This window comes from Vanacampus margaritifer, chromosome 16 (assembly GCF_051991255.1).
Source record: "Vanacampus margaritifer isolate UIUO_Vmar chromosome 16, RoL_Vmar_1.0, whole genome shotgun sequence".
Classification (NCBI taxonomy): domain Eukaryota; kingdom Metazoa; phylum Chordata; class Actinopteri; order Syngnathiformes; family Syngnathidae; genus Vanacampus; species Vanacampus margaritifer.
Window position 1 is genome coordinate 9,411,884 of NC_135447.1, and position 12,981 is coordinate 9,424,864.

Below are 12,981 nucleotides of genomic sequence, written 5' to 3' on the forward strand. Positions count from 1 at the left end.
TGCCACTGTAACTGTCTTGTCCACCATGATGTTCATTTTGTGTAGTACAGTATAATACGACAATGAGACAACAAAGCCAAATGTGTAACTGTGTTTGTCAGTTTAAAGATGGCAGCATCTTATTTGGATATGTTGCTCTTCAAAATCCAGCAAAAATATAACCTGTTTGATATCCAAACCATGATTTTGTTTTTATATTGTTTGGTCTTTCTTTTCTTTTTGACCCACTTGCCTTCAGACTTCCATACAAATGACTTATTTTGATTATGGCTACACACTGACAAGTGAAATCATGATAACAATGTCAAAATGTGGCAGCAGACCAAATGGTTAGCACATCTCAGTCAAAAGGTTCAAATGTCAACTCAGGCCCTCTTCCTGTGAGAAGTTTGCATGTTCTCCCTGTGCCTGCGTGGGTTTTCTCTGGCTTCCTCTCACATTCCAGAAACATACATGTTAGGTTCCATGAAGACTCTCAATTAGGAGGGGTCTCAAACTTAATTTATGTTGGGGCCGCTGGAGATAGTCTGGGTCACAAAAAGGGCTTGAAGTATTAAAAACAAAAAGTACAACTAATCTAATCTTCTCAGTCATAACTAATAACAGTTCAGAACATTAACGGTTCTTCAGAATGTGAACAAGATGGTTACGGTTAGGCTATTGTAGGCCTTAAGTAATTTGAAACACACACACACTCCCCTAGGGCAAACGACACAGCAAAAAAGTAGGTAACATTAAACTTTTTTTTTTTTAAACGGGGCCTCAAAATAACATCCCGCAGGCCACAAATGGCCCCCGGGCCCTGAGTTTGAAACCCCTGCTCTAAATTGTCCTGTGTGAATTTTCGTTGGTTCATACTAAACAAATAAATAAATAAAAGTAGCAGTTGGGTTATTTTGACCCACAGATTGGGTTGATGGGATTTGAACGGGCTGAAGAACGTTGGTCACCATTTAACGCTTTAACTCAGCAGTATGGCTAGTTTTGACCCCTTGGATCAACATGCTGGGTTGAATCCTCAACTCAATGCACTGAGTATAACCCGAAATTGGGTTCGATCTTTCATCAAAGACTAGTCCAGCCAGCACCTATCGGCCTCTCACCCAAAGTTTTTGTAAACTGTAATCAATCTGAGCTCTAAACACCAACATGCGGTTTTCGTCAAGCCTGTTTGATCAACAGGTGTCAAGTGTGTGTTTCTCTTGTGTTGCTGCCAGAAGGCTCCGGAATAATATTCCTCCTCTATGAACTCCTCGTGTGCCCCCTCCCCTCCAACAATGACTCATTGTACTCCTTTCACACTTTTAGCGCCAGATCGCTCGACCACTCTCACACTACAGGAGATATTTCCAATTTGCATGCCTGCATTACTCACACAAAAATGTTTTGTGTGAGCCTCTGAACCCGACAGCTCGGACAGTCTGTCTCCGTTCACATTGATATGCTTCTGTCTGGCCATCTAGTGGGAAAAGTCCATCGTTTATTTTTCTCAAGGTTTCAATTTGTCACACGCTCTGCAATTTGTAGCAGCCGGGGGCCGTCACTGGGTATAAATCAGGCACTTGTTAAGGCCTTCGTCTACTACGTTCAGTTCATTTGAGTTTTAGAATTATAACCGTAATGAATTGACCAACCACAGTCCAGTTTTATTTTTTATTTCCATATGTAGAATAAACACATTCATTTAAGTTTTATTTTTAAGAAATCGTGGATTCTGTATCTTAAAAATCTGACATGATAGAAAAAAAATGAGATCAGTTTTCAATTCCTCACCCCAAAATGAGTTAAAAACAGTTGCCAGACAGTCAGTGTCAGTGTAATCAGTCAGGGGTTGGGCTTGTACCGGTAATGACAAAGCCTCAACTCCATCAAACAGCTTTTTGGAGGAACTAGAATCATAATGCTACCTATAAGTAGCTGGTGTAGCATGTTTGTTATGAAACATCCCAACATATTTGAGTTGTGGAAATATATCCACATAAACTCTCGACAGTACATTCTACCAGGTTGTTGCGGGGCTTTCCATGCCGTGCTAGCTAGCTAGCTACCGGGCTAGCGTCACTTTCCAGGGTCTTCAAGAAGAAGAGAAGGACCAAAAGATGGATTGAAAAATGGATGCTACCTAGTGTAGTATCTTTCTTATGAAACATCCCTATGTGTTTGTGTCATGAAAATATTTCAGCTTAAAGTCTCTACAGTAAATTCTAGTGGGTTGTTTGTGGGGCTTTCCATGCCGCGCTAACTAGCTAGCTAGTGGGCTAACGCCATTTTCAGGGGGCTTCAAGAGAAAGAGAAGAACTGCAAGAATTGCAGCAAATTGTGTTAACGGTTAATTAAGCCTTAGGCGTGTTTGTTTTCATAGCTGATTCATGCACTCTGCTGTGTTTATACTTCATGACAAATACTTCATAGATACGCCGAGGGCCCAATTATTTTTTTTACTCCCTAGTGTGAGTCATGCCAATAAATCATGGACAAATAGCAGCATAATTGTCATGAACACTTTAAATGGTGCTTGCAAAGAAATAGTGATAAGAGTGAAGAAAGCCGACTTCATTTGAGCGGTCGGGGTCTGTCGTGGCCTCTTGTTCCAATGAGTGTGTTTCATCAAAGAGGAGCACGAACGGCACAATCTGAAGAAGCGAGCTCATTTGGCACTTGATTAATGAGCAGTGTTGATGAGGTCCCTGTTCGTCACAGCCAAGATTTGGTGTCGACTGCCTTGCTAGCCAAGCTCTAGTGGTTGACCTTCACGTTGACAGTCAGATAAACAGTTTGTATAATTTGTGCTGTTTAAAGCATTTGTACTTTTCTAGTCATTTGATATTGGGTGATCTAAATAAATTTACTGTTTTGACTCTTTTTTTTTTTTTTTTTTTTTTTTTACTAAACGACAATATTTTAATAGTCATGTGGACAATCAACCATATGCGGATAGGACACGTTGTCTTTTATATCTTTGGTTATATTAGTAGATCATTTTCACTTCGTATACATCAGACCCTTCAGACTGCTGTGCACCAGATGTCCCTCTGTGGTGTTATTGTAACTTGTCACCAGTAATCACAAACAGGAATTACTATCAGAAAATGTAGCACCATCACACTGTGGTGACACATGAAGGTCAGTTTACTGGGCACGAGGAGCTCAATAATCAATGTAAACTGTGGCGGGAGCAGGAAACGGTCTTGATGATGTCATAAAAACATCGTCATCTTACATCACGTTAGCATTGAGGCAACACTATAATAGCCAGGAGGCAAAATATGGCAGGCTTATGTCATGTCATGTTCGATTATGTTTGGTAAGCACGTCGACAAGTTCTATAGATAAAGATGGATGAATTATGGTTAGAGTTGACAAATTGATTAAATCGGACTCATGGAGACACTAAAGCGGTAAAGAAAATAGATTACCGGAGTTGTTTATTATTCAAAATGATATGTAATATTCATAATCCTTTTTGTTCACTGTAACCATATTAAATAAGTATCAATCCTTTGTTTTGGTGTCATTGCACATTGCTTGTATAATAATAAACATCCATACACTCGAGTCATGAAATGTTTTTAGTTATTTTCTCCTTGGATGCAACTCACTTTGGCTTCTCGGTATTTACTCCATTGTGCTCCAAAAAGAAGCTTGTATTTTGTCCACAAATCCCTCAGCAGCATAAGCGCCCCCTTGTGTTCTGTCTAGCACATTGCCTGTGCAGACAAAAGAAAAAGGAAACGTACGTGTGTTAAAAAGTGTTCATAATCGTCACTCTTCATTTCCGTGATTAACTCAAAAAACATTCCACTACTTTGTTGTCTTGGTCTCAGCAGTGGCAGATCCTTAATTTGTGCATACAAAAAAAGAAAACTTTTCATCATAAATCTTATATACAGCATGCATGCAAACAGTTTGTGTGTAGCTCGGCCAAACCAGTTTCAGTCTCAGTCTGTACGGCGTCTGGATGTTATCAAGTCTTGCTTTGGAGCCTCTGTAAATATTAAGATTCTTCAGTGTGTTCTCCAGCATTTGAGCAGAATCCCTGTTAAAAAGGAATATGGGCATTCCTCTTCACCATGGGGCCATTGTGCAACCAAAGCGGTTTTAGGCCTGGAAGAAATTCTGCCGAATAAAAATAGCCGCGAGTCCTCACCACCGGGTCGCGCCACATCAGGATTCCATTTAGCGTGTATCTTCTTTGTGCAGGGAGAGAATCTCGCAGGCGTGCGCGCGCCCATCCTCGTGTCTCTTAGAACTTTCACCGTTGTCTTTAGGAATGTCAATTGCCTGAGCAACAAATAAGCATTTGTATTGTTAAATGTCATCTTTCATTTGTTAAAAGATGCTTCATTAGATTATTTTTATTATTATAGTCTCAATCTTTTTAAATATGAAAATTGAGAGAAAAGTGGATAAGTTGTTTAGACTTTGGAATCTTTAACTCCACTGGCAAAGACATTGCTAGCATGTGTGTGTACATGATGGAGTATTGCCAAAAAACAAATGCTCCCGGTTCGATTAGAGGTGATCAATTTACCTGATGAGCCAATGGACAAAGGGTCATACCAGCGCCGATTGCACCCGGTTATACAGTCGTCATGACGTGAAGTAAGAGCTTTCCAATTACAGTATTATTATTATTATTGTGTGAGCTAATGATGGACTTTTTCTTATGCCTCTGCAGTCTCTGATTGGCTAGTTTTAGTCCTGCCATAAATTCAGAAATATGAATTCAAAATTAAATGAAAGGCACATGATAGGGATGATTTTTCAAAAAGAAAATGTTAAATAGTTATAACGTGACAAAAAGATTTTCAAAAAGTTTCTATTTTTAATCATTGTACACTCTACCTTTAAGATAATTTCAGATTATGTATTCCATTTCTTTGTTTGTTTTTTGTTTTTTACTTTAGAGTTGAATCAGTATTCTACTTTTACGAGTTTATTTTTTACGAGCCCGTTTGTACTTCTGCTTCCACAGAGAGTGACTACTATTTCCAACTATGCTCACTTCTGAGACGTATTAATTTCACAGTGTGTTTTTTAATGTGGACCCAGTAGTGGAGATTGCATCATATCGAGAGTTGTTTCTTCTACTTTGGTGACCTTTTTGGCTGCATGGGTGCCGCATATTTGACAAAGTTCTTGTATTAGACGAGCTTAGATTGTGCAGGGGTCCCTAATGAGGTAAACAATGACCATATAAGGAAGAAATCTGACATTTTCAAAGTGTTACTTTTTAACCAGTGTTACTCCAACACTATAGACTATACACTTAAAAACAATGAATAGTGTCTGTTGAAAGTACTCTACACTAGTGTCACTGTTAAACTTTTTTATCCTAATAGTGTTAAAATATCACTTCTTACTTATTGCATATTTGACCGAACACTGGAAATTTAACACTGACCGGTTTGCTGAATAGCTTTAAAAAACAAAAACATCATGACCTCTTAAGATTTGAGAGGCTTCCAAACACGTCAGAGGACAGTTTGTTATCACCAAGCATCAGGACCTCCAGGGCGCTAAAATGAGTGTGGTCTCCACAGCGCCTGTACAAAAGAATGCCATAATAAAAAAAAATCGAAAAATACGTTTAAAAACGCTGAGAGCAGATCATTTCACTTTGACGGTTGTGCGCCATCTGCTGGCCATTTTGAAAATTGTAAAAAAAAAAAAAGAAAAAAAAAAAGAAGAAGACCTTTTCCAATTAGCGCTGAAGGGAAAGGGATGACTCACCTGAAGCGAGGGAGTTGACAGATCAATGCAAGTAAGCTACACATTGTCCAACACCTTGAGGTCACGCAGGCTCAAACCGAGCAGAGGAAAACAAGCATGTAACCATCTCGATGCCCAAAGAGAGTGAATTGACTACAGCGAGATTCTCACAGCATTCAGCTCCTGCTCACTGATGTTGACAAAGCACAACTCAGTCGGCTCATCGACGCCATGAAACTACAGCTACGGGATAATGAGGCATTTAATTGCAGTCACCAACAGGCATTAGTGGCAAATAAGTGATTTTAACACAGATGGATGCTATTGGCTCACCAGGAAGACTATGTCTAATGTACTACAGCTCATTTTCTCCTTTATTTTACTGCTCAAAGTCATGTTTTTTTATTCTCTGCCTTTCTGCAAGCCGCAAGCAAAATCAATGAAAAGTGCCTACCAAAAGAGAACATTGGTTAGTGGTAGTAGAATGATCATCATTCAATTATAGTTAGTGACTGCATGTCTGACAAAATACGATAGATAAATAGAATAAATCAACAAAAAACACAAGGACAATCAACTGCACACACAGCATATACTTCAAATATATAAATGTTGATTATTAATACACTACGCACAACATTATTCCAAGTAAAATATAGTTCAATGAAATAGACTCTGGTGACAGTTTGTTGCTGTGGGCACTCCAGGGTGGCCAATCAGGTTATCTCGTTTTTTCTTATCCAATAGTTTATTCACCTTTATTTTTAAATGATCATGCTGGAAAACATTTGCTGGAATTACACTAACTCTAAAAGACAGAAGCAGTCATAACTGCCCCCCTCCATGTGTTGTACTTGTGTGTCATCTCCTAGCAACAGGGTGTCCAAGAGTGTCAGCAGCACTATTCATCCTGACCAATGGGTGGCGATAAAGCGTTTATTGGCAAATGCGGAAGCGAGGCGTAATCACTTTTGTTAATTCATATATTTATTAATTTAAAAAAATGCACCTAAATCCGGGCATCAGACACGTACTGTAATAAATCTATTGATAGTAATAGTAATATCAACTCTAGGTTGACAATGTTATCTTTTCGGGTGTCATACTGCACATGCGCTGCAATGGCTTCTCCACTCGACGCGCAGAGACATTATTTCTTTTTAATTTATATTTTCGAATGAATTCTGTCGACTCAATGAATAGTATCTACAAGTAAACATGCAACGATTAGTAAATAGCAATTATTGCGCCCCGTGAAGTAAAACCCACCGCAGGTTTATGAAAGCGGCGCCGAAGCGAACACGGAAGTGTGTAGGAAGTAGTCCTCCCTTCCGCGTCTTCTCCTCTTGCGTTCGTCCCTCGGCGTCAGTGTCATGATCACCGGAGCTCTTTGGACCACTTAATGCAATGAGACAGTGTGTCGATCAGCTCAAGGTGACAAATGTAAAGCGTGACAAGTGAAGGTAAGGACTTTTGTTCGTGTCGAGTTGCACAACGACGTGATGTGTGCGAGTATGAACTCTTTTTTCCCCCCTGCGAGTCTGCTTTTAGAATATATGCATCCAAGATGTTGTGACTTGATAATAAACGTGCTGCATGCCCCTACAGAAGCTGGTGCATCATGGGGAACACGCCATCGAAGAGCGACGGCGGAGAGGAGCCACCAAAAACAACTTTATTTGAAAGGGAGCCGAGCGGCATCACATACAGAATCCCTGCTCTTATCTACCTGAGGCACAGCGGTACCTTTCTTGCCTTTGCCGAGAAGAGGACCTCTTCTCGTGACTGTGATGCCAAACTTCTGGTTATGAGAAGAGGGGTGCAGAGTGATGACGGATCTGTTCAGGTAGTTATTAAAAAAAATGACTAAATGCACTTCACTGCTAATGGTTGTGCTGTTTTTCTTTTCAGTTTAATGTATGAGGTGTGTCAGAAAGGTTTCAGGACTCGTGTCACCTTGTAACGATTCAATTCTTATTAATGGACCTCTTATGTGGAAATGTTTTTGAAATATAGCTGCAGCAGAGTGTTTTGAAGGATTTATTTTGAAGCAAAAACGTGTTGTACCGGGTGACCTGGCCATAACATAAGAAGGAGACATTTCAGCTATCGCGCTTTATATGCTTTTATTATACTGTAACATCATTCTACTTTATATGGGCAAAGTGCAAGGTCACAATTGAGGATGATTATCTTTTAATGTAGCTGGTTAGCAAATGTTATTCGATTGTGCTCGTCTTCCTAATGAAGAGTCCACTAAGTTTTTTTCCCCTTTTTTTCCAGTGGCTGTCGAGTGAAGAGTTGTTGACGGCATGCCTACCGGACCACCGCACCATGAACCCCTGCCCCGTGTTTGAAAAAAACAGCAGCACCTTGTTTTTATTCTTTGTGTGCATCCTGGGAAACACTTCGGAGAACAGGCAGATCATCACAGGTAAGAACAAGACGCGTCTTTGCTACGTCAGCAGCGGTGACGACGGCCTTACCTGGAGCGAGGCCAAGGACGTAACTGAGAGCGTGATCGGACAGACCATCCGCAAGTGGGCCACTTTTGCCGTGGGTCCGGGGCACGGGGTCCAACTGGAGAACGGGAGGTTGATTATTCCAGCCTACGCCTACTACATCCCGTACAGGTGTTTCTCCATCCCTGTTCCTCGCACGGTTTACCCGCGCGCGCTGACGGTTTATAGCGCAGACTTCGGCAAGACTTGGCACATGGGCAAGATGCTCCTCAAGAAGTCGTGCGAGTGCGAGATGGCGGAGATCATAGATCACGAGGGCCGAAGTCACCTGTACTGCAACGCCCGCAATTTTGGTGGCCACAGACGCGAGGCGCTGAGCGAGAACAGCGGCGTCTGCTTCGACAAACCCCGCACGGCCCGCGAGCTGGTGGAGCAACCCAACGGCTGCCAAGGGAGCGTCATCGGCTTCCCCGCGCCCGAGTTCATCCCCAGCGAGGACGCCGAGAACAAAACAGACACATCCCCTTTGTCTCCCGACACCCAAACCTGGCTCCTCTTCATGCACCCGACCAGCAAGCACAGCCGGCGGGACATGGGCGTGTACTTGAACCGGTCCCCCTTGCACTCGCGAGGGTGGGACCGGCCCAGGATCATCCACAGCGGGCCCAGCGGCTACTCAGACCTGGCCTACAACCGGGACAGCGATCAGTTCTCGTGCCTGATGGAGTGCGGCAAGGAAAGCGAACTTGAGCAGATTGCGTTCATGTCGTTCACGCTCAAAGAGGTCATGCAGGCAAACAGGAAGACGTGCTAAATGACTAGCGTAGCTTCCGCAAGCTTAACATCTTAGCATGAACGATGCTATGCTAACGTCTCTCTGTGTTTACTAGTGTTCCTCTTTGTGGAAGTGTGCATGCATGCTGGAGTCGTCTGGCCTGATGTTCACTTAAGTTCAATGTGTAACCATATTTCCTCAAATAGTGGCCGGGGTGCAAATTTATGCAACTGCTGGATCGGGCACTTATTTATAAGATGTTCTAGTGAGCTTTTCCTGACACTTAACTGGCTTTTTGGTCACATTAATGATGGATTATTTTTTTTATTTATTTTTTTTTTTTGAATGATTTTGTGTGTGTGGTATTGTTTTTTATTAATATAATTATAATATTATATACATAAATATGTATAATATTTATTTTTTTGTATTTTTTTTTGTATAAAAATCTGGTATCTGAACAGGGGTGTGTAGACTTTATAAAGATTTTACTTGAGAGTTGTACATGTGTGACTTGATCCCAACTCTGGCAATTCTTCGACGAATCAGTGAGCTGTTCTCTGATGTCTTTTCAGGTTTTATGTGGCTGCACAACTGTAAAGTCACGACAGTGCGTGTTTTGTATATTTTTTACTTAACGATATCATTATTTGTTCAAGAGCTGGATGTACTCTGAATCAAGGCACGGCGTCTATTAGAGCGATGGCCACTATTTGAGGACTTAAGCTATTTAAGGAATGAAACTTTAGTCTGCTGATTTTAAGCATGCTGCTCTGCCATTTACTGCCTGTGTGTGTGTGTGTGTGAGTGAATGTGCGCGTTTGCGTAGCATGCTTGACAAGTGTTCCTTCCTGCAGATTTTTCCTACCTCTTTATTTTCCTTCAATCAAGGAGTGTAGCATTTCTTCCTTCCACGATCCAGCTTTCCTCTACTTTCATGATCCTGTACTGTGATTCACATATGCCTTCTCGTGTCATACAGCCTTCATATGGGAGGGGAACAGAACCAGTTAGTCACATCCAGACTGTGCCGAATATAAGTAATCTAAAACCGAGGAGAGGATTTGCTCATTTGAAGCAAAATCAGTTCATATTTTTACTATTTACTTGACCATGTAATGTTTGAATACATATTGGGAATTTCTGCCGAAAGTTTTTGAAGACGACAACTGTGAATATTGTGTATTATTGACTGGTTGAAAGTAGCATGATCTCACAAGAATTTAGTAGAAAATACAAAAATTCAATTGTATATTTATCTACTTGTATAGTCTATATTATACTATATTGTTGTTTCACTTTCTAGCGACATCGGTGTCATTTAATATGCAAAGCCGTCATAGTCCACAAAAAAGTAATCCTGATGCAAAGTAGGCCATTTTTGTAAAAAAAAATAAATAAATCCTACAAAATTCTTGTGAAGTCTGCTGGTTGTCGAATGATGATTTTTGTAAGATTTCCAAAAGAAATTGGACACACGAAGGACCCAATCAAATGTCATGAGTCTCTTGGTGATTCTACGCTGTCGTGTCAAATGTGTTTTTGTTGACTGTTGTGGAAAGTGACAAAAGCTGCATGGCATTTTTTTTTGGTACAAAATAAAAAAATGATAATGAACTATAATAAATCTCATGACATTATATATTTACTTAGCATCACAATAACGAGAGGTTCAAATATTGAATGTAAAATTTGAAAGCATTTCTTTTGAACAAGACTGGTTCCACAACATTGGACATACCTTTTTAATATACAGTGCCAGCATAAAACTGCTAAACTGGAAATACCTCCCTTTGGGTGTGTCTCTGCGTTAAAAAATAACATAAAATCAGTTTACAAAACACTCTATTTAGCTTTATGAACCAACACCAAATCTCCCAACTGTCATGATAATTTTCTACCTAATTCATTTATTAAGAAAACAACCCTGAATTTTTTTGGGCCCCTTTAGGAAATGTTCCTTCTAGCCCTGGAAAAACAAATTTTCACTTGTAGCATTTAAATTCATCATTCATGGACTGCCATGTGCAAAATCATTAAATCAGTGAAAATAATTTGCGAAAATTCAGAATTCTTGACTTGGATGGTCAAATAGCAACATTTTGACACATTTTAATTTCCCTCCATTCACGATTAGAGAATGACAATGAAGAAAATTGCTCAGCTAATCACTGCGTGCGTGTGCTAAAGAGTATTAAGGCAATTGTGTGGAACCAACACACGCATATAGTGATCTTTATTCGAAATGGTCGCTGTTTATTCCCTGTTTGTTATCTTTTTTTTTCATCACTTTTGCCTTCCAGCACCTTCCCAGATTGGATGAATCACATTATGACTCACATTTATTTATTTTATATCTGCAGAGTGTTTTTGCTCACAATTTTCCAGAACATATGGTAATCTGTATCACAGATTGGCTATAAAACACACACACCCACACACCCGCACTTGTCGTCCTTGCTGATGATATTCAGTGAGGCTCACCAGTGATGATGGAACAGATGTTTGCTGTTGATGTGACAAATGTCTCGGCAATGGTTGCTCTTTTTTTCCCTTTTTGCTGCATGGACACTCCACCGTTCCAAACAGTTCATATGAAGCATGTGCAGGCATTTGTTCAATCTAATCATAGCCAAACCAAAAAAAAGAGTTCATGCTGAGTTTTGATAACAATGTTTATTTATAACCCTGGAGAACCCACGGGGTCAAATTTGGCCCCTATAAATTCTGCTACTCAAATAACAAAGACCTTTTTTTTTTTTTTTACAAATTTAACTTCAAAAGTCCAGAGTGCCACTGCTGACCCCTGCATGGGGCCATCTAGTGGAGGAATATTGCACTTACATGAGCCAGAGTGGTGGTGACAAGATGGCTGGCAACAAGCTGTTTTGTTGAGCTGGAAATCAATCCAAACAAAACCATCTTCTCAGCAAACCATCAGATGGTAAAATTGTGTTTTTTTTTTGTTAATCTATTTCATATCATGTTGCAGAAGGCCTAGGAGTATGTTTTATATGTATATTTTGATAAATTAGCAACTCTGAGTTAGTTAAAAAAAATGGTTAAAATTGAAAAAACATATATTTTGGTGTTCAGTGAACTTATAGCAGTCATTTAATGTATAATTCATAATTTTCCAAAGAAGAAAATGGTTCTTGGGTTCTCCAGGGTTATTAATGTTCTGTTTTTTTTGTGTTTGAAATACAGCTGTGTTTCTAATATTTTATACCTGAATGAGATGACTAATGCCTTTCAGTAGGATGCAGTGCAGTTCTAGACAATGGAAAACCAGACTTGAGATTTTTTTCTGTCATGTTTGGGTTCTGTTTTTGGTTGTATGTCTTGTTAAGCGTGATCCTGCCCTTCCTCGTGTCAACCAATCCGTGCCCTCAGCCACTTGTGTCTTGCTCCAGGTGTGTCTTGTTGTGTCATTAGTGTGTGTGTATATAGTCTCCTGTCTCCCCTGTCTGTCTGTGTTGGATCGTTGTCGCTCTCACCGCTGGTGTTTTGTTGTTACTTTGTTTTTTTTTGGTCTTTTCAGATCTTTGTTGGCTTTGTTCACCCAGTACCCCTGCTAGTGTTTTTGTTAAATAAATTGTGTTTAGTATAACATGCATCCCTGCATTTGGGTCCTCCACTCCGCACCTTGATTCGCGGGCTGAGGCCCCGCCGGGAAATCCCACACAGTGCCACTTCGCCGTAACGGCTCTCGGCGGCCAAAACCCGCAACGAGATCGAGTATTCAGCCACTGACAAGTCGGCTTGCTTGAGGTCTAGCAAGCGGCTGCCTGCTTCCTTTCCTTTTACCGGGTGGTCGAAGACGTTTCTGAGTTCCGACAGGAAGGCAGGCAATGACGCTCGGAGCTCCGGATTGGCTTTACTGACCGCCATGGCCCGTAATGCCGCCTGGCCGGAAAGTAGGCTCATTACCAAGGGCGACCTTGGCGCCATCGTTGGGGAAAGTTAGCGGCTGTTGATCAAAAAACAGACTACAATGGTGAATGAATTGGTCACACCCACCAATGGGGAATG

The 12,981-nt window shown here is 40.7% G+C and overlaps 2 protein-coding genes across 4 annotated transcripts in view; both read left to right on the plus strand.

Moving 5' to 3' along the window:
* The window catches only part of chrdl2 (chordin-like 2), a 5,943-nt gene extending 5,765 nt beyond the window's left edge, over nucleotides 1–178 (plus strand). For both annotated transcript variants that reach the window (XM_077547187.1, XM_077547186.1), the window contains exon 11: nucleotides 1–178. This exon is cut by the window's left edge and continues 498 nt beyond it. The gene's annotated coding sequence lies outside the window, so the exon portion shown is untranslated.
* Nucleotides 179–6,841: 6,663 nt separating this feature from the next.
* On the plus strand, nucleotides 6,842–9,445 carry LOC144036200 (sialidase-3-like). Of its 2 annotated transcripts, none has more exons than XM_077546639.1 (3): nucleotides 6,842–7,175; nucleotides 7,321–7,558; nucleotides 7,996–9,445. In XM_077546639.1, exons 2-3 carry the CDS (start codon nucleotides 7,334–7,336, stop codon nucleotides 8,986–8,988), a joined length of 1,218 nt encoding a protein of 405 aa, XP_077402765.1. In that variant the 5' UTR covers nucleotides 6,842–7,175; nucleotides 7,321–7,333; the 3' UTR covers nucleotides 8,989–9,445. The 2 variants fall into 2 exon arrangements, with proteins under 2 accessions (XP_077402765.1, XP_077402766.1); XM_077546640.1 differs by having other exon boundaries at nucleotides 7,324–7,558.
* The last annotated feature ends 3,536 nt before the right edge of the window (nucleotides 9,446–12,981 follow it).